General features: G+C 39.9%; 1 protein-coding gene across 1 annotated transcript in view; it reads right to left on the bottom strand.

Annotated features, from left to right (window-relative positions):
* The window catches only part of LOC126391682 (transmembrane protein 266-like), a 63,793-nt gene that overhangs the window by 8,346 nt on the left and 35,685 nt on the right, over positions 1-19,762 (bottom strand). Inside the window, exons 4-8 of the mRNA XM_050046588.1 lie at positions 14,153-14,307; positions 10,307-10,380; positions 8,766-8,822; positions 8,419-8,557; positions 1,014-1,129 (exon numbers count right to left, since the gene is read on the bottom strand). Of these exons, the coding sequence (XP_049902545.1) occupies positions 1,014-1,129; positions 8,419-8,557; positions 8,766-8,822; positions 10,307-10,380; positions 14,153-14,307 (541 nt within the window). The remainder of the gene's footprint in view (positions 1-1,013; positions 1,130-8,418; positions 8,558-8,765; positions 8,823-10,306; positions 10,381-14,152; positions 14,308-19,762) is intronic.

Below are 19,762 nucleotides of genomic sequence, written 5' to 3' on the forward strand. Positions count from 1 at the left end.
GGGGGCAAACACTTTTTCACACAGGGCCATGTAGCTTTGGATTTTTTTCTTCCTCATTAATAAAACCCTTCATTTAAAAACTGCATTTTGTGTTTACTTGTGTTATCTTTGACTAATGTTTAAATTTGTTTGATGATCTGAAACATTTAAGTGTGGAAAACATGCAAAAAAGTAAGAAATCAGGAAGGGGGCAAACACTTTTTCACACCACTGTATATAGAATAAAAAAAGTGTGCTAAAATTAATAAAAGCCTTTTTTGAACGGATCATTTTTAAGAAGAAATTTGAAAGATGTTGCTGATTCTGCAAGCCTCAGATCCTCAGGCAGGTAATTCAGGACTGAGGGGCCTTGACTGCAAAAGTCCGGTCACCTTTAGTTTTGATCCGGGACAGAGGAACAGCCAACAGAGCCCTGCCTGAGGATCTGAGGCTGCGACCTGGTTCATAGGGGAGAAGCATCTCAACAATGTAGCTGAGGGCAAAGCCATGCAGTGCTTTAAAAGTGATCAGTAAGATCTTAAATGGATTCTAATACTGACTGGTAACCAGTGAAGAGAGGCTGAAACAGGCTGAAGACGGGGTTTTTTCCATAGACTCGATGGTTGACATGACTTTAAACTAATCATAATGCAGTATGTGAGGAACTTCTGCAATTGAATTGGAACATATTTACTATTGGCATGCAATATTGTGAGTTATTATTCATGACTATGTACTACTTACTAACTGCTTCTCAACCCTTTGCGTACAAATTATTGATCATCCATGTGCTATTTATCATACGTCGCAAACACCCATATTTTCAAAATATTACTGAATGCACAGCTCCTCTCTCAGTCCTCATACAGAACCACATAGGTGTGTTGTGTGTCATATATTGGTCTTGTGATAATATGGGCCCCATTTTGAGTGCATGTGCTGAATGTTTTTTTTTTAAACTTTCAAGCTAATTTTGTGGAGGTGCCTGGGGAAATGCAGCTAGCAGGATAAATTTAAGGTGTTTTGGTACTCACGGCCTGTTCCTGGCAGATCTGAGTGAGACGCTCCAGCTGCTCCTCTCTCACAGCCTTGGTCTTCTCACACTGCTGGATCTCCAACTCCATCTCAACTTTGACTTGCAGCACATAAGCTAACATGAAGGAGGGAAGAGACAGGGAAAGGTTTAAAACAAACACAATAATATTCGTTTGGATCACTATACTACATAATTGAATGGTGTGAAACGGACTGCTGAGTGTGTTCGGAGGCATCAAGAGTGAAAGTTTCTTAGGTATAACAGCTGCTGTATTTATGGTAAAATACATCAAGCACATCGAGGTCAAAGGTCAGTGTTAGTGGGCTATTTGTCCCTTGGTTTATAAATGTCTGTTATCACATATGCAAACCTCATAAATTACTGGTTCACTAAGTGCTGAAAAGGTTCCACAGTGATCTTGTTTCATACTGGTGTGAGGGTGTCACAAAGTTTTAGTGCATTTTCAGCCCACATTGACTCTAAACATCTCATTCCACCTGATCCGGAAAGTATTTACTGAGTTGACATCCGTTGTACAACATCTGCCTAAATTAAAGACACAGTGCTTTAATCATCTTTAATGGAGCAATGGTGGCATACTAAGATGGACAGGGCTTAACGTTTGAGTTTTTAGAAGTAAGAATTTATCTGTGTGTGTTGGGGTAATATTTTGGTAATAAAACAAAAAAATGGATGGACAATCTTTGATATAAAAATCAGACATTACCAGCTGCATTTTCTGAGCTGTCCTTCTCACAGGACAGCTAATTTAGTTCCTAGAGCAGTGCACAACAAGATTTGATTGTATATGACCACAGACTGTATAAAAATAGTATATGACGTGTAAAATCCAGTGAAAAGGAGTTTAACCAAATTGCTCCTTTTTACAGACTGTGGACACAAGGGCATGGACCAATAACATTTTTGGCAGAGTATACTGCAGTCAAATGATGCTCAAATGCTACTTTGTGTACCAATATAGAATATTTTTATAGTCTTGGTGGTCACGTGGCCACATGAGCTTTATCTTCTTGTTGGCGAATGACACAATCTTCACCCTTCAGTGATAAATGAGTAGTGTGTCTGACGTGACCTTCTTCCTTCCACAGTGTTGTACTGAAGTGTTGTCAGCGTACTTTGGCCGGCCTTGAATCACTCTTGCTTCTTTCCTGTGACCTCTCATTGATTTAATCTACTCCCATCATCACTCACCAGTCTTTTTTTCTTAACACAAAGCTGCAGCTGATTGGTTGTTTATTTTAGTTTTTTAACTTTTTAAAGTCACAGAGACAGTTTTATAGGCCTTCATTTCTTCACGCTTGGATTACTGCTCGAGTCTTTTGTCTTGCCTGAATCTAAAATCTATTAATTGACTACAGACTGTTCAGAATTTAGCTGCCAGGCTTTTAACCAGAACCAAGAGACATCTCTCCAGTTTTAGCCTCCTTACACTGGCTCCGAGTATGTTTTAGAATAGATTTTAATATTTTACTGATTACCCTTCGTCTCTCTCCCACCTATATCATTGACCTCTTAGTACTGTACATACTAGTAGGTACTTTGAGATCCTCGGGCAGAGGTCTTTTGTCTGTTCCAGAGGCCTGGCCGAAAACGTGAGGGGACAGAGCGTTTGCAATCATGGCCCCAAGGCTCTGGAACAATGTGCCCATGGAAATCAGGTCGGCTGAGTCAGTCCCTTCTTAAAACATACTTTTATCAGAGAGCCCTTCCTGATTTTTCTTGAGTCCTTATTTCCTTTAAACTGTCTTTTATTTCCCTGTTTTTTTTTTTTACACCGAAGGGGGGGGGAGCCCTCATGTGTAGTGTTTGCATGTTCTCCCTGTGTCATCTTGGGTTTTCTCTGGGTACTCCAGCTTCCTCCCACAGTCCAAAGACATGCAGGTTAATTGGTGACTCTAAATTGTCCATAGATGTAAATGTGAGTGTGAATGGTTGTCTGTCTCTATGTGTCAGCCCTGCGATAGTCTGGCGGCCTGTCCAAGGCATAGTTCACCTCTTGCCCAGTGTCAGCTGGGATAGGCCCCAGCCCCACCCGCCATCCCTAACAGGATAAGCGGTTACAGAATATGAATGAATGAATGTTTTCTTATAAACCCTGTTGATTTTATAACTTGTGTGGTTAATTTGTGCTGCTTTGTGAAGCCCTTTGTAACGCTGTTTTTGAAAACTACTCTATAAATAAAGATGATTTTTATTACTGTTGTTGTTGCTGCTGCTGTTGTTGTTGTTGTTACTTATTGATTGAATAATTCCTGGTAAAGTGTTGGAAGTATAATGTGCAGCCATGCTGGGAGTGATGCGTCTTGATCAATCAGTAACTCCACGTCTTACAACCTGACTGCACATTTTATTTTTACATGACACACTTTCTGGAGCAGGATAGGAAGGTGTACCTAAAAAAAGGATGGTGAGAGTAAATTTGGATACCTGTTGTCATCACAGGTGGCAGACAGTCGGTCCCTCACACCTCACTGTGATCACATTTGTAAGCCAGCAACATGATATGACACATGGTGATGCTGTGTGTCCTGATAGGGAATGTTGCTATGGGCAATAATAAGAGGTGAAACACACTCTGTAATTATGCTCGTTCTCTTCCAATATCTCTGTTGTTGTTGTTGTTGTTGTTGTTGTTGTTATGATTGTGATTCTGAACTATTATGAGACTCAGCTGTCGGCTTTGTCAAAACACTAGGAGGAGAATGAAACAGCCCTTCTGGTACTGAGGGGGGCAGAGCAAAGCACACAGCCATCGCCACATGCTCCTTGTACCTATTTATAGTGATGTCGGCACACACACGTTGCAATAGTGGGGACATCAGATGGGGTCAGTCCAGTCAGGATTCAAACAGGCATGAAAGCTTAATCACAAGTTCATTATTTAGCCACACAATATGCACACATCTGTGCTCCTGCATATTGTATCTGTGTCAGTATGTGTTTGCAGGCGCACAGTGTTGATTGCATGATTATACTGTGTGTGTGTGTGTGTGTGTGTGTGTGTGTGTGTGTGTGTGTGTGTGTGTGTCACAGCCTTACTGACAGCTGCTGGCAGTACACACATAGCAGTGTAATTCACACCACAACTTCACAGAGGCTAACACAAGGCCCCGCTCCACTCTCTCCTCTCACCTAGAGTCAAGTGTTTCACTGCTCACACAAAACCTGCGTGACTTAGATCACACACCAACCCACAAGAACCTGTCTCCCTGCATTTAAAACTGCTGTAGGACTCAGTTTTCTGTCTACAAGTATATGTGTGTTGCCTCAGAAACATTTCTCATCATCTTTCACCATTTATGTTTCACAAATCCATCTTCATCCTTCAGGGCCAAAAGAATTGTAAACAAACAACTTATAGAGAGACAACAAACCCACTCTTGATCAAATTAAAAACACTAAAATGTAAAGATTTGATTCACTTCCAAATGGTTCAAATGTTGTCCAGAGCATAATTATCAGTTATTAACTAATAGTACCCATGGGCTGGCATGATATCAGATTTTCACTACATGATTATTGTGGCTAGAAGTTCATCTTTACCTTTGTTTATCGTGCATTTTGTCTCTTTTTTGAAAAATAAATCACACCCAAAATACACATGTAGGGAGGTGGAGAGGAAGTCTGTAAACATAACTGTACAAAATTGGACAAAAAGAGCGATCAATGTAATGTTTGGTGAAAAGGCAACCAGAGTTCAGCATCATACTTGCATTTAGCTATATTGTCAAGCTAGTTTGCTGTCTCTGTCAAGTAGCTGTCTGTTAGTCTCTCACTCTGCAGTAGAAAACAGCACTTCAAAATAAAAGCTCCCTGCCAGAAATTCACTGTACTTAAAAATAAAGTGTGTTTTTTTACAAACCTGACACGTTTGCAAGTCGCTTGTGGTCCATTCAGAATGGACCCACGACCCACTGGTTGGGGACCACTGTGCTAGAGCTAGAGGTAGCTATTTACACAGTATCACCATATGTGTAGTATTACTATGATAGCAATATTTTATTTTTAAATATTACATTTACCATCAATAGCACTTTATCCCAACACCCTTGTACTGTCCAAGGGTTGTTTGAGATGAGAGAAAGTCAACATGAACTGAGAGGAATTAGTATGTCCAGGAGGACTGATGGAAAACAGTGTATTACAGTTAATTTATGGAAAAACTGTAGTGAGGAAATACATACATGTTGAATATTTAACAAGTTTTTTTTTAACACATTTTCAAAAGCAACAGACTTAATGGATATGAATGGATTATCAAGCATAATAAGACAGGATATGTAGGATATGTGAATGATCTGTCATTGTTTTGTTCTGAATGTTTCATTTTCCTTTAGTTCACTCTTTTGACAAAAGTGTGTATCATGACTACTGGGGTGGAAAGTTGGAATATTCATGTTTGATATTAAGGTAATTGATAAAACATAAAGAATAAGGGGTAGGACTTGATAAGTATTCATGTCTTCCTACTTCTTTTCGGACATGAAATACTTAAGTATGTTGTTCATTGAGTGCTTTTCACAGCTTGTATGTTTTTTATTTATTAATTTTTTTACATGTTTGAAATGAAAATCTAAAACTACAATGGAAAATGTAGTGACTTTGTTGAAATGGCTCTGTTTAAAGCACTTGCACAAGCATTTGTTTCACTGTCTTCATATTCATTAATACAATGTGAGGAGTGCTGACACAAGAAAATGTTGGTTCTCAAGTCAATGCAAAAGATGGAAAGGAAGACATTCTTTTATTCTGATCACCTGTTTGCTGCATGTTTGTGAGGTTAATATTTCCCATCTGACATATCACTCTGCTAATAAATTCTGCTTTCTAGCCCGTACAAATTCTGCTGCAGTTCTCTGCTCTGTATTTCCACTCCCATCGGACTGACACAAACATCTCCACTTCATACGTCAAGCTAATTCTGCGGGAGACTCAATCCCTCTCCTGCGATAACTGAGCCGGTCCCTCAGCTGTACATTTATTGGTTCGAGTGTGATTTCTTTCCTCTGAGGTGTGTTGCTGCCTGCCTAACAAGGAAACTCAATCACTCACAAATATCAAACCCAACAGGTTGAGGTGTGCAGCAGGAAAATCACCAGTTTATTCCCTGGAAACCAGCACCACAGCTGCATGTTAAGGAGCAAGAAACACGCTCCTGCTGAACGGGCTTCAGCAGAGTAAATCAATGATGCTGAAAGCTGTATTGTATTGATTTCTGAAATGATTAATCATGTCATTATGATGTGTCCCCCTTTAGTTCAATATATTTGATTCATTAAAACAGTGTACTCATGTATGATTAAGAGCCTGGACCAAAGCCACCCTGAAATCAACCAGGACAGAAATTTCTATTTAGGACCTTATCACATATTTAAAAAATCACATATAAAAAACACAACCTCCTTGGCTTTATACGTCTTGTTTTTTTGTAGACGTATTAAACAAACAAATTATAACATGTTCAGAGGCACTGGTAGGCTGATTTTGTCGCTTTTAGACTGAGCTAAGCTAGCTGCGCCACACTCTATTTGTATTTAGCTGACCAGCTGCTGGCTGTAGCCTCCTCCAGCAAATGTCAAACTATCGCTTTGAGGTGAAATATTAGGGAAAACAGCCCTTTACTCATTCACTGTCTCACTGAACACAAACTGCACACCGAGTTCCTGTGCGGTTTGTGTGCAGCTGATCCTGTATGCAGCCAGAGGCCCGTGGCGAGGGTGACCTCCGAACAGATATCGAACCGGGCTGCATTAGCATAGGGAAGAACAACCACTATATTCATTATGGCCTCTCTGAATCTACTTAACCATCCCCTTACAATCAATACAAGTTAGAGTAGCAGAGTGGCAGCAATTCACTACGAGGGATGATCAATAGCAATATTGCTCTGAATAGTAAATAATTTGTATAATCATGGAGAGAATGGGGTCATTTAGCTCTTTCGAGGCAAGCTGATTTTTATGCAACTGTGTCGTCCGTTTGAGTTAAGAAAGACGGGGTGTTTCCTTGAGTTGCTCCACAAAATTAATCAGTCTCACATACAGGCATCTTAAAGTATGTCATTTCTGCCACTAGGGGTCTCTCAATCAAAACAATACCAAAAGATGGACTTTAGTAATGTCATGAAGTAGCATGGGATCATGGGAGTTGTTGTCTTCATTGTTAAACAACCACCACTGCCGATGAAATTCATATGACGTGACTTAGGCAGAAATCCTGTTCACGGATTTAAGTTTTATGCACATTACATTTAGTCACATTTGTTCACGTTTATACATTTTAATCTAATGAATGACCACAAGTAATGCAATGTTAACTTGCTCACTTAAATTAGCATTAGATAAGTCAGCTACCAATACACTGCACAGCTACTGTAGCTAACGTTATGTGGCAAATTCAAACGTAGGATTGCCTTGTGCTGTTATCCGACGTCAACGCAAGTCACACAATAACACAAACTAACCAATCGAGGCAGTGATAGACAAGCATCTCCTGTGTTCTGTGAGGTAAAATTACTTTTTCTGTCAGAGGAGTCTGGTAGCTTTGAAGAAAGCAATACAACATCTTCTACAGGGCAGCAGCAAAATATATATTAGCCACCTAAAAGAAGGCCCACCTAAAAAAAAATCCACATCAGCTTAAGTGTACGCTGTATTTAGAATGTTGCCTCTGCTCTATGTTGCCATCAGACAGCCCTCTCCAACAGGGTATACTGAAGCCGTTATCTATGCTCTCTTCAAAGCCAGAATCCATTGACAAAAACAATAATTTTACCTCGCAGAACACAGGAGCTGCTAGTCTACCACTGCCTTGATTGTTTAATTTTTTTGCATGACTTTGTAGAATCCAGCTTAACTCTTTAAAACACCAAAGTCACACAAAAACATTGTTGTAACATTATAATGTTACTGTAGGCATTAGCTTGGTGGCTGGCATGATGCCACTTGTCATAGCAGCACATTGTAGTATGATAGATTGTTGCTGAAATAGCATATAAACAATTACGTCTCTACTGGATTACTTTCTCACAAAATGGCATGCTGTTGATGAAAAAATGATGCTGTTTGGCAAAAAATGCTGTTTAAATGTTAATGAGTCTAATTCTGTACATATAATGTAGTATGGCATCTGCTGTTTCCCCAGAAGTTAAAGTAAGAGAGGTAAAGGAGATATGACACCACTGACAGGTGACCAAATGATACGCACCGTTACCTTGAATAAAATAACAGATTTCTCTGGGTTTGAACATTGTTGGAAACATTAGGATAATGTAACTACACATAGTTATTTTTAGTCATTTTAATGCAGAAATGTTCCATATTTTATCTTCAATAAATCATCTGTGATGGACACATCACTTTTTTTTTTTTTGTCTGCCTCACCATCAATGATCCTCTTGACCCTCCAGATACGTAGAGTGATGATGAGGCTGATGGCATCCCAGGGGCTGCTGGGCCCGTTGGCCACCGTGGAGGCCACCATGGGGGCCAGGGACAGCACGATGACAGCGCCATCAAACACCTGAGAGGTCACACACATAAGCACGCCCAAAATTCAAATATGTGCAGATGTTGTTGTGTGTGCAAAGTGTATCTACAAAATGATGAACAGCATCTACTACTATTAACTCTGGGGGGAATCAAATCTAGATACATCATATTGAAACAGGTGACCAAATTGAACACTTGTCATCAAGATCTGCCAATAAACAAACAACACCAGCACCAACCTCAACTTTGTTCTCTATGTAGTCCCAGATCCCGAGCACTACAATTCTGAAGACGGTCTAAAACAGACAGAAGGAGATAAATTAAAGCATTAAAATAGATAGGTGAGAGAGTATGCTGATACATATAAAAAGCTCTTGTGATATTCTTAGTCTTTTGAGTTGTCATCACATCCAACACCCTTTGTCAAGATGTGAGAGCATGGACTAGAAAGAGAAGAGGCTTGAGCGGTGCAGTCTTCTTCCTCAAATGCCTTTTTTTCTGATAATGATTCCAGCATAGTTATTAATTTATTCTATTAGAAAAAAAGTATTTGAGGAGGAAAACTGCATTTTAGCATCCTGAATGCTGTATATGAAGCCAGGCACTCTAAAAGTAGCCCAAAATATACCAGTGTTTGATCAGTGTAAAATATGTTGCAGCTACAAGTACATGCACACATACTGTACAGGACAATACCATTGATTTGCCTGTGAACAGTCTTTTGAAAGCAATTATAGGCGGCTCTTTGATGAAGCTATTATATCTGTGGCAAATCTGTCCCCTGATCTTGATCTTTGACCTACAAAAAGACGACGCAACACGTGTAATCCGATCAAATTCTACTTTGTGCTCTGCGAATGCTGTTGGTTGTGGGACCCTTTGTTGAGCAGGGCCATTGATTTACACTCCAATTAGCATGGAGTGTCATGTACGACCGGTCCTGCTAATCCATCATCCTGAGCGCATGTTGGACAACAGTGCTGGTGTCAAGTGAAAAGTGCAGGGACTCCGCCCACATGTTCGAATCCTGTTTCCTGATTGGTGCGGAGGGACCGGCTGGTGATATGCTACATCTATCTAACACCATTCCCCAGATGACTCTCCTTCTGTGATGTCAGTGGGCGAGGTGTTTGGATGGATCGTATCACTGTAACCCCATCCCCACTGCTCATTAAGCTCAGCTTTAATTATTGCTCCTGCTGGCTCACTGGTAATTAATGTTTGGTTTAGGGCATTGGGGCTGAGGCTGTCAGGGTAATTGGTTTGCACTGGAGTGGAGGCCTGTGGGCCAAACTCTCCCCTCTCCATTTTGTTTTTCACAATTCTAGAGTGATGATAAGACATTATCTTATCAAACAATGGCTCAAATTTTATTAAGACTAATTACAATTATGGTTTACACAATAGACATTCCGCCGGCCATCCAGCCTCAAGGTAGCGTTTCTGAAGCTAAAGCTGAATCCTGACAAGACGATAAAGGAAATTAAAAGGCAGCCACGTAGTCTGGTTCCCTTAGGCCTGCACCTGGTTTGCATTTCTATAGATAGGATAGAATCTACAATTAAAAAAGGTGTAGTTTGGTTTATTCAATTATGAAATGTGTCAGTTCAATTATCAGGGGGTTTGAGCCCACGAAGAACTGTGACCATATAACATAATTTACGAGACCAAATGCAGGAAGGTAGCAAAATAACGGAATGAGAACTACAGTAAATGTTGTCTGTAAGACTTTTATTAGTGGTGGTGCCATAAATAAGGTTTTATGGACCACATGTCTTACCTCTGAAAAGAAGAGTGACAGGATGATAAGGCTGATCCAGTGGATAATGCTGGCAAATTGGAAAGCATTGGAAACTGTTGAGAGAAGGAACAGCACAGATGTTAAACAAGGTCTTAAATAGGACCACACAAGAAACGATACAGGGAAACAAGGTGTTTCTAATCTTCGAGGTGAGCAAAAGAACTTAAACGGACAGTTCAACTCAAAATAAAAAAAGTACATTTGAGAAACTTTGAAAAACAGCCATGCCTCTTTCCAGAAATCATGACCCTGTTACTCAAAATAATCCACAGACCTTGTTGTGAGCAGTTTCATGTGGGAGCCCTTTGTTTCTGCTGAACTACACTCACCAACCGTATCACTGCACAGAAGGAAGCGTGCATCTACCGCTAGCTCACCTAGCACCACCGAGCTAGCTAACCTCACAGCTCAGCAGATGAGGACGCCATTAATGTTTACATCTCGCTTTGTCACAAGCATGAGCCTCTCATCCATGAGTAGATGCACACTTCCTCCTCCACTGTGATATGGTTGCTGGGTGTAGTTTGGTGTAGAGAAAATAGTTCCTATATGAAACTGCTGGTCACAACCAGGTCTGTGGATTATCTTGATTAATCAGGTCATGATTTCTGGAAAAAAATATTACTGTTGAATTTCTCAAATGTGTTTTGAGCTGAGTGGCATTCCCTTATAATGGAGAGAAGGCAGACATCTCTATGGCTGATATCTCCAACACTCTGCAACTCACAACAACACAGTCTAGACTGATAAATCGCACTGCAGGTAAGAGGATTTTTCTGATGGAGCAAACTGTCTCTTTAAGTGTAAATAAAGGAAAGTACTTTGTGTAACTTAGCTAATATCTTGTAAAAGCATGTTTTGTGCCATTCAGTTGAAATATTATTCTTTTCAAGAAGGTCTACCACAAAGAAAATAAACCTCTCCTGTCTGACTTAATATTGAATGTCTCCCGGCAGCACTCCTCCTGCTGCTCCTCTCCTTGACATTCTGTCCATCAGCATTTTTAGTGTTTTCCATATCTCAAAGTCCATCCATTAATCCACAGTGCCAACCTGTATCTATCCATGTCCCACACCACTAATCTCTCCGTGCTCTCCCTGACTCACTCACGCCTTATTGCCCACTCCACTGTTTGTCTTGCAGGAGTGGCAGCAGACAAAGCACTGGATTACAATAGATCTGAAGTGACTAGAGTCCTGCAGTCCCCGCAGCGAGACTCAGGTATCATCAGGGCTGGATGCTGGCCAGTAATCGATGGGGACGTGTGCCTGCTGCCATTGACAAGAGACTTGGTTCATTATCGCCTTTCTCCATCACTCTCCATCACAGCCATTTACCATCCAGCGCCGCCAGCTCCTCTGTGACTGGCACACAGCGGTGAAGCAAAGAGTGGATACTAAATTCTTACGCATGACTGTTAAGATGATTTCTACAACACTTAAAAGTAAGGGATCTTCAGACATGAATCTTTGTAAATTGTCCTGTGTATTGTAGTGAAACAGAATAAGGGACATAATTCAAAGTTGCACTCATGTTGATTTCTGGAAAGATACACAACTGTTGAGTTCTTTTTTTTCATGGCACTTTGAGCACCACAAGCCGACTGCCATCTAGTTCCATTATTTTAGAGAAAAGGCAGACATCTCTACAGCCGATATCTCCAACAGTCAGCAACTCACACCAAAACAATATACATTGATAAATAGCACCACAGATAAGATGAAAAATATGCATTGTTGATTTGGGGGTGAACTGTCTCTTTAACTAAAAGTACCAATACATCACTGTAAAAATATTCCACAACAACTAAAAGTCCTGCATTCACAATCCCACCTAGGTAAAGGATAGAGGCAATATAGTACCAAAAATAAAAATACTTGTTCTGAAGAAATGACATTGGCATGACATTATAAGATTGTTAATACTGATACTGACACAAGAATGCATATGTAGCATTTTACTGATGTCGCTGGTCAAGTTATAAGGAGTATATCTGGTAATCTTAGGGATAAGGGGCTCATTTGAGGGGTTGCAAGATAAATCTGAGAGGACATTATATCATTAATGGGGTAGGAAAGAGGAAAAAATGGCAACAAAAATGTGTTTTCATAACTTTTAAACAATCTTTGATTTTTCTGTGAAATATTGGATACAATATTATATATACTTAGAGCAGTTATTTGAAGGAAACCATGTGAGAAGTTAAGAGGAGGAATGTCTTCTTGGTGCAACTGCTAACAACTCATTGACATCTAAAACAGTGACAATGGGCTCCAAGTAGACATTGCTTTTTTGCAAGAGGACACAAGCCAAAAAGGTTGTAAAACACTGCATGGTTTAATATACTGTATTATATAATGTTATAATATCCATATTCTATAGTTTTTTTGTATGTAGAGATATCTGGAAAATAACCAGTGGAGTAAAAAGCACAGTATTCACCTCTGAACTGCAGTGAAGTAGACATAGAATTTAGCATCAAATGAAAATACTCAGATAAAATATAAGTACCTCTAACTTGAGTCTAAGTACAGAACTGAAGTAAATGTATACACCAGTAAAACTTCAATTAGCCCAGGCTATTATTTGCTTAGATCAATGAACTCAACAGGCATATATTTGGGGCATGCCTTCAATTCTGTTTACACAAAGATAAGATCGAATTGTTTATTTGAACCAGTATGAATATTACATACATAAAAATTAGGCTTCAAATAACATATCAATTATGTGTTATGTTATGACACTTGTTTCACAGCACCTGAGGATAACTGTACCCAGCATACCGACACACCAAAACTTTATCCTGTTAAAACAATATTAACAACTTGGGTTAATTTTTGTAAAAGCACTTTTGATTCTTTTCATATTTGGACCCTTATGGACCAAAGAAATATAAATAACTTACCCGGAAATCAAGGAATGGACACATATTCTGATTAGCTGGTCACCACTTTTTTTCTTTTGTTTTTTTTGTCATGCCTGTAAATCTGAATGAATTGCAGTCATCTCTGGTTCTCATGAAAGCTTCAGGAAAATTAAATGAACCTAGCTAACGATGTGTAGCATCTCCATATTGACAAAAGTTTTAACATTTCTGTTTGTATGTGGATCTGAATAGCTCACTAATGTTAGCTCAAGTGGGTGGTCAAAGAGCTTCTATCAAAATGAGCTGCTCTGCAATCAGACCAGGCCTCTAATTGAGACAGGTCTTTATTTGTCAAAAGGTGCAGCCACACCAGGCTAGTGAAAGGGACTGGGCGTTTAATTGGGACTAGACTTTCAATAGAAGTTTTAGATAGTTAATCTCTAGGGATGGCACAAAGGAATGTTGCAAACAGCATACTGAGAAAACCACAGCTGAGACTGCAACCAGGACCTTTTGTGACATCCTCTTCCTTATATCAATATGTCGACCATGACGAGGAATAACCTCTAAGCCTTGCATCCACTGGGTTTAAGAATCTAACAGTGTAAATGTACAGCAAATGATAGTCGTAGTAACTACATTGATACAGATTTTTAACTTCTGAAAATCAATCCTCTTAATCTGACTCTGTCTGTAGGAACATCACAGTGCAGGAGCAGCACCAGTTACTAAAGATTCAGTTTAATGCTCAAGGACACTAAAACATTTAACTCCCCGCTGCTCCAGTGGAGCTGCTCTTGCGTGTTGTATTGGATGCCTCCCAGGTGTTTTATGAACGTCACACAGTGCATTGCTGGAGAAGAATATGCATACTCAGCAAAACTCCCCCTCGATAAAAAAAAAAATAAAGGTTAAAATAGGAGAAATAAATAAACAACCATGCACACTATATTTACATTGTAGGAGTTTGGTGTCTATGAGAAGCTCCAAAGACAGGAAAAGCACCACCAGGATGACACAGGCCACCAGGATACAGTTGAAGCCAGCGCTGAGGAGACAGACTTGCCACAGGGCCACTCGACGACCGCAGCACGGCTTCAGCCAGTTGGACCTGGAGAGTAAACACAAAACATGAGGTAGGTTTTTATATATTAAGTTGATTTGTTTTAATATTCTATTGCATTTCTATTTAATTATTTATCTTTCATAGCAACAAATTGAATTATTTAAAATCAAAGTATTGCCTTTAAATAAAGTAAAATCAATGTGAATACTGAGATGTGACAACTGAATAATTAATAATATTCCAGAACAGCATTTTTAAACTGCCATTATTGACATTGCTCGCACTGACTCCCAGTCTGAGTGCAATGCCGAACAATATTTCAGTGGTTTGATCTTGATATTTGAACTCCCTGACATGGCCAACAGAGGGTGGTAGTTTACACTTAAGAAAGATGATGTCTGTTTAATCTGAGCTGCAAAGCTTGGAGCTGATGGCCAGAGCAAAAAGGGAAAGGAAGTGTGGTCAGAGACAGCATTGACAGAGAATCGGACAGTGAAGCTCTGTGGACGAGTGACTCCACCATCAGCCGTAGGTGTGACTGGAATATTGATGGACTCCTTTTAACATGGCAATGAAGGGAGTCACTGTAGAGGATGCTGCCCTGAGGGAAGATTGTCAAGTTAAGCAAAATCAGTGGCCTGAGACACAAGTGAAAGTGTGAGATATAAGCAAATATTTAAATTACATTCACATCTAGATATCAGTGTGAGACTTGTTTGTTTATCTGTGGAATAAATATTTTCAGTGAAACATCAACCACATTAGCGAGCAACCTCCTGTCAGCCTTTAACTCACATAACATCCTGCAGAGAAAATAGCAGGTACACATTTTCAAGACTTGAAAAAAAAAACCCAAAAGCTATATGTTGCCAGGTACTGTAGGAATCCAGCATTTAGGCCATTAAAGAGTCTGGCAAGATGACTCAATGCTATTTTGAAATAGTGGCTAGTCTTACAGACCGGCTACTACAAGGGCTGACAGTAGGAGATGAGAGAAACAATGCCTCTCACCAGCTCTCCAGCTGGAGTGGAAAGTTGGCTCTGCCCACTACCTTTCCCTTCTCCCCATGCACTGGCATGGAGGAGACAGACGTTGGCAGTGCATTTCTCTCCTCTGATCATGTCTTCATTCCTTGGCGTGATGCTAATATGAGCTGCAACGGTGGCAAAATGGCTCCATTTTCACTGTGGCTTCAAAACTGATTACGCTGCACTCATTATGGAAGAATCTGGATATTTTATTTTATCTAATGCCAGTTATAACCTATTGAACAACATCACGTTCTCACTTTAAAAGCGTTGGATAAAGGTGTGTCCTATTCTTGAATTGTGTTTTATACGAGCTGCATTTGAATGGGAGATTAAGCATCTATCAAATAAACTCCATACTGGAATGAAACATATAAAGCCATAATAAAAATCCTACTTTTATCTTCATATTTGCTGTGTAGCTACATCCCGAAACCAATTCCTTTACTAAATTATGCTCTGAAATTACAGATTGTACAGTATTTCAAGAAAATATACAAACTTCCTTCTGCATCAGATCATGACGAAAGTCTATACTGTACTTAGGCTGTCTGTTTAAGAACATAGCTACAAAACAGACCAAGAGCATTTACTGTAGTTGTTTTAAGGCTGTTGCAGGACTTTCCCCTGAAAGGAGACTTTTTTTCATATGTGTCACCTCCTCATCTCTGGCATATTAACTTCTGAAGAGACCACATGTGTCTTCTTTTACTTCACATATGTGGCTCTTTTGCTATTTGATCAAGGAGAGCCTTTTACACAACCTCTACAACAAAGCAGCAGTCAAACTAGCCTGTTTTAGGAATTTGTCTGATTCTAACAAGAGATGCTTCTTAAGATATAGGATATCACTGAGGAATAAACTGCAAGTGATGAAAAATCCTTATGACTTTCTCCCAGAGGAACACATATATGTAGCAACAAGGAAAATGTTTTCCACTGCTGCTGAGTTGATCCCTCCACCCTCCCGTTGGTTTTTCAGAGGGAAAGTATTCGTTCAAGTCTGGCATGGGCAGAGCCACAAGCCTGTAAACAATGCACAGCTAATCTAATAAAGGCGTAATCATGCTGATAGCAATCATCTTCTTGGCTTTGGGTGGGGTGGCACGAATGCACGAGCTCCAGATGGTGTAGAATCTGCTCCACCAGAGTCTTGTCGAGACTCCGCGGATGCCAGGTATCATGTCGTCCTAGGAGCCAGCCTATGCCAGCCTTTATATACATACAGAGAACATATATTAAAAAATAAAATCAGTGTATTCGTATAAATTGATATACAGTATGTTAACAGCAGTATATTAATAACCAAGGAAAGAAGAAAAACCAACATGTAAACTCTGGATCAGACTTCTTGGCATAAAATCTGTACTCTACCAACCAAGCTGAACTTTAGAGTGATGACTCTCTTGACTCAGATGGTCTTTGCAGCTTTATCCTGCCATGACATGTGAGCAAGGTACAAGTACAATAATTTTAACTAATATCAACAACTCAGTGTCCACTTATATGTCATCAGTATTAATTTCAACAATACATCTACAGCAGTTCATTTCACAAGCATGCCAGCCACATCCCAGCACATATGCTCCCAACCTTAAAGGAACTACAAATCAAGCTAACACAAGCTGCTACATTACATCCCTGATGAAAAAATGACCAACAAAATAGTCATCACAGGCACCAATCTAAGAACGCCTCATGTGTAATTACACAAATGTAATTAACAGAAGACATAACTGTTTCACTGAGAGTCTTAAAGCATTCACGTTTGTGTACATTGGATCATTTAACAAGAAATATAAAGTATTGTTTCTTCAGTTAAACAGGGACTAAGTGAATGACGTCCTTCAGCTCTGCGTTGTTTTCCATTCAGATATTCATGGACTGCTTCTGATCTGTTCACCAGAGCAGTTGGAGTTTGGTACCTTGCTGAAGGCCACCTTGACAGTAGTTGAAGGTGAGGAGAGTTACTCATTCACCCTCTCCACCCACATCGTCTCTGGGGATTTGCACCAGTCAACCTCTAGTAATAACCTTCTCTTACCTTTATGGATTTGTGGCTCCTCAGAACAGCACACAGCATGCAGTAGAGTCTCATTTAAGTTAACGTTTTTATCAGATCTGTTTGTATGAACGTAATAATGTAATATTTAATACTGTGAGAATAGCAGGCAGTTTTAAGAGAGAAAGAAAAACAGAAGAAAAAAGAAAATCTAAGCATTTCAGTCATCCAAACATCTCACTGGTTCAAACAACCTCCATTTCCAGAGGTTATGGTTTAGCAAACTTCCACCATATGATTAGATAGTCCATCAAAGTGCATCTTATATCAAATGATTTCACGCTTCATTCAACTGCTGCAGGGAAGCAAAAAATAAGAAAAAAATAACCAGAACAATAAAACTCCATGAGTGGGAGTAGTAAAAAGAAGTGGTAAAAGTGAAATATTCTCCTCGCAAACTTTATAAGGGTACAGTCTCCTCAGGTTTTAACGGCTCTGAGAATCATATCACAATGCAGCCAATCACAATAAACAGCACTGAATACAGTACTTAAAGGGAAAGACCAATTATGGAGTCATTTTACTATTTCCCTCCACCCTACAGGGCAGTAGCTGGAATTTAGGTACACTGAGGTCGAAGTTTCCTCAAAACATCCTTTATTTTTTTGCTGGAAGCAGTGACTTCTTGTTTTGGTTGCCTGGCAACTCCATGGTGATGACAAGACAGCAGGAAGTTACTGCTCCTGGCCAATGAATAGTCAAGCGCATAATTTCTATTTGTGAATCTTAGATTTGCTGGCAGGTAGATTTATTTTTTCTACCTTTGGACAGAGCCAGGCTAGCAGTTAGTGGTCTTTATGCTAAGCTAAGCTAATGACGAAGAAGAATATGTACTTTATTAATCCCTGAGGGGAAATTCATTTTTTTCACTCTGTTGTCATACACACATAGGCCAGAAAATACACACACATGCACAAACAGGACCTATACATGCCATAAATAGAGAATGTCAGAGAGGGGGGTTGCCCATGGACAGACGCCCTGAGCAGTTGGGGGATTGGGTGCCTTCCTCAAGGGCACCTCAGCAGAGCCCAGGAGGCGAACTGGCACCTCTCCAGCTACCAGTCCACACTATATATTTGGCCTGAATGGGGACTTGAGTCAGCGACCCTCCATGTTCCGACCCAGGTCCCTATGGACTGTGCTACTGTCACCCCACTAGCTGTAGCTTCAGGTTTAACAAACAAACATGAGAGTGGTTTCAATCTTCTCATCTACGTTGACAGAGTAAACAAGCATATTTCCCAAAATATCAAACTATTCATTGAAACCCTTGGTGTAAAATAGTCATAGTGAACATCTGATCCTCAGGTGCCAGCTGGCCCACCAATCATTTTCTAATTCACAATGAAAATAAATTGATTCACATTGGGGTTTTTTGTCATCTGAATGTAAATAAGGTGTCAGAGTGCATTAAAAAAGCTTTAAAATTGAGCTTATTTATCCAAAACAAAAGTGCCCACTAAGATCCCTGGACCCCTCAGCAGAGGTCTGGGCAAATGCCCCCACATACACCTGACCTGTGCTGGGCTGCTGCAACTGGATTTGCCTCTTGGCAATGATGAGTGAGGAAAGCAAACATCAAAAGGTTAAAAAAAAAAGCCAATTCATTTTAAGTATTATATATAATGATTAATATTGTTAATGTTTGTTTATTAAAGGTCCAGTTTGAAGGATTTAGTGGCATCTAGTGTTGAGGTTGCACAGCTGAAACTCCTCCAGAGTTCCCAGCGTGTAGAACTACTGTGGATGATGACCCTATCTTGAACCAATGTTTGATTTGTCCATTCTGGGCTACTGTAAAACAACATGGTGGACTCCGTGGAAGAGGACCTGCTCCATATGTAGATGTAAACGGCTCATTTTGAGGTAACGAAAACACAATAGTCTTATTTTCAGGTGATTATTTACTAATGAAATGAATGTTAGATACAATTTCTGCCAACAGATGCCCCTAAACCCTACACAGCGGACCTTTAAATTGCCTCTGGTCTACAAAGTGGCCTCAGGGAATGCAGAGTATCCCTGGCATAGAAGGTATGTTTCACACTACTGAGTGGAGCTTGTTTCAGCGAAGAAGAAAAAGCCAATCTCACCATACAGCAAGTCTTTAAATTCCACACAGACTTGAACAATGTATTCATGGGGTTGTCTGTCCCCCCAATTCCCCCTAGTAACCAGTGTCTCACTGGGTCATAACACATTGAAAGGCAACATCCTGGCCAAGATCAAATCTATCACCATCTATCACCTGAGGATATTATAATAAGTCAACAAGGCAATAAACCTGTAAGTTACAATCTGTCCCACATTGATAAGATGCACTGTCTTTTTACAGGCTAACTGCACCGCACAAGCCAAAGCATCACACACACTCACACACACAGATGAATAAGGGATGTGAGTTCA

Source organism: Epinephelus moara, chromosome 1 (genome assembly GCF_006386435.1).
Source record: "Epinephelus moara isolate mb chromosome 1, YSFRI_EMoa_1.0, whole genome shotgun sequence".
Lineage (NCBI taxonomy): Eukaryota > Metazoa > Chordata > Actinopteri > Perciformes > Serranidae > Epinephelus > Epinephelus moara.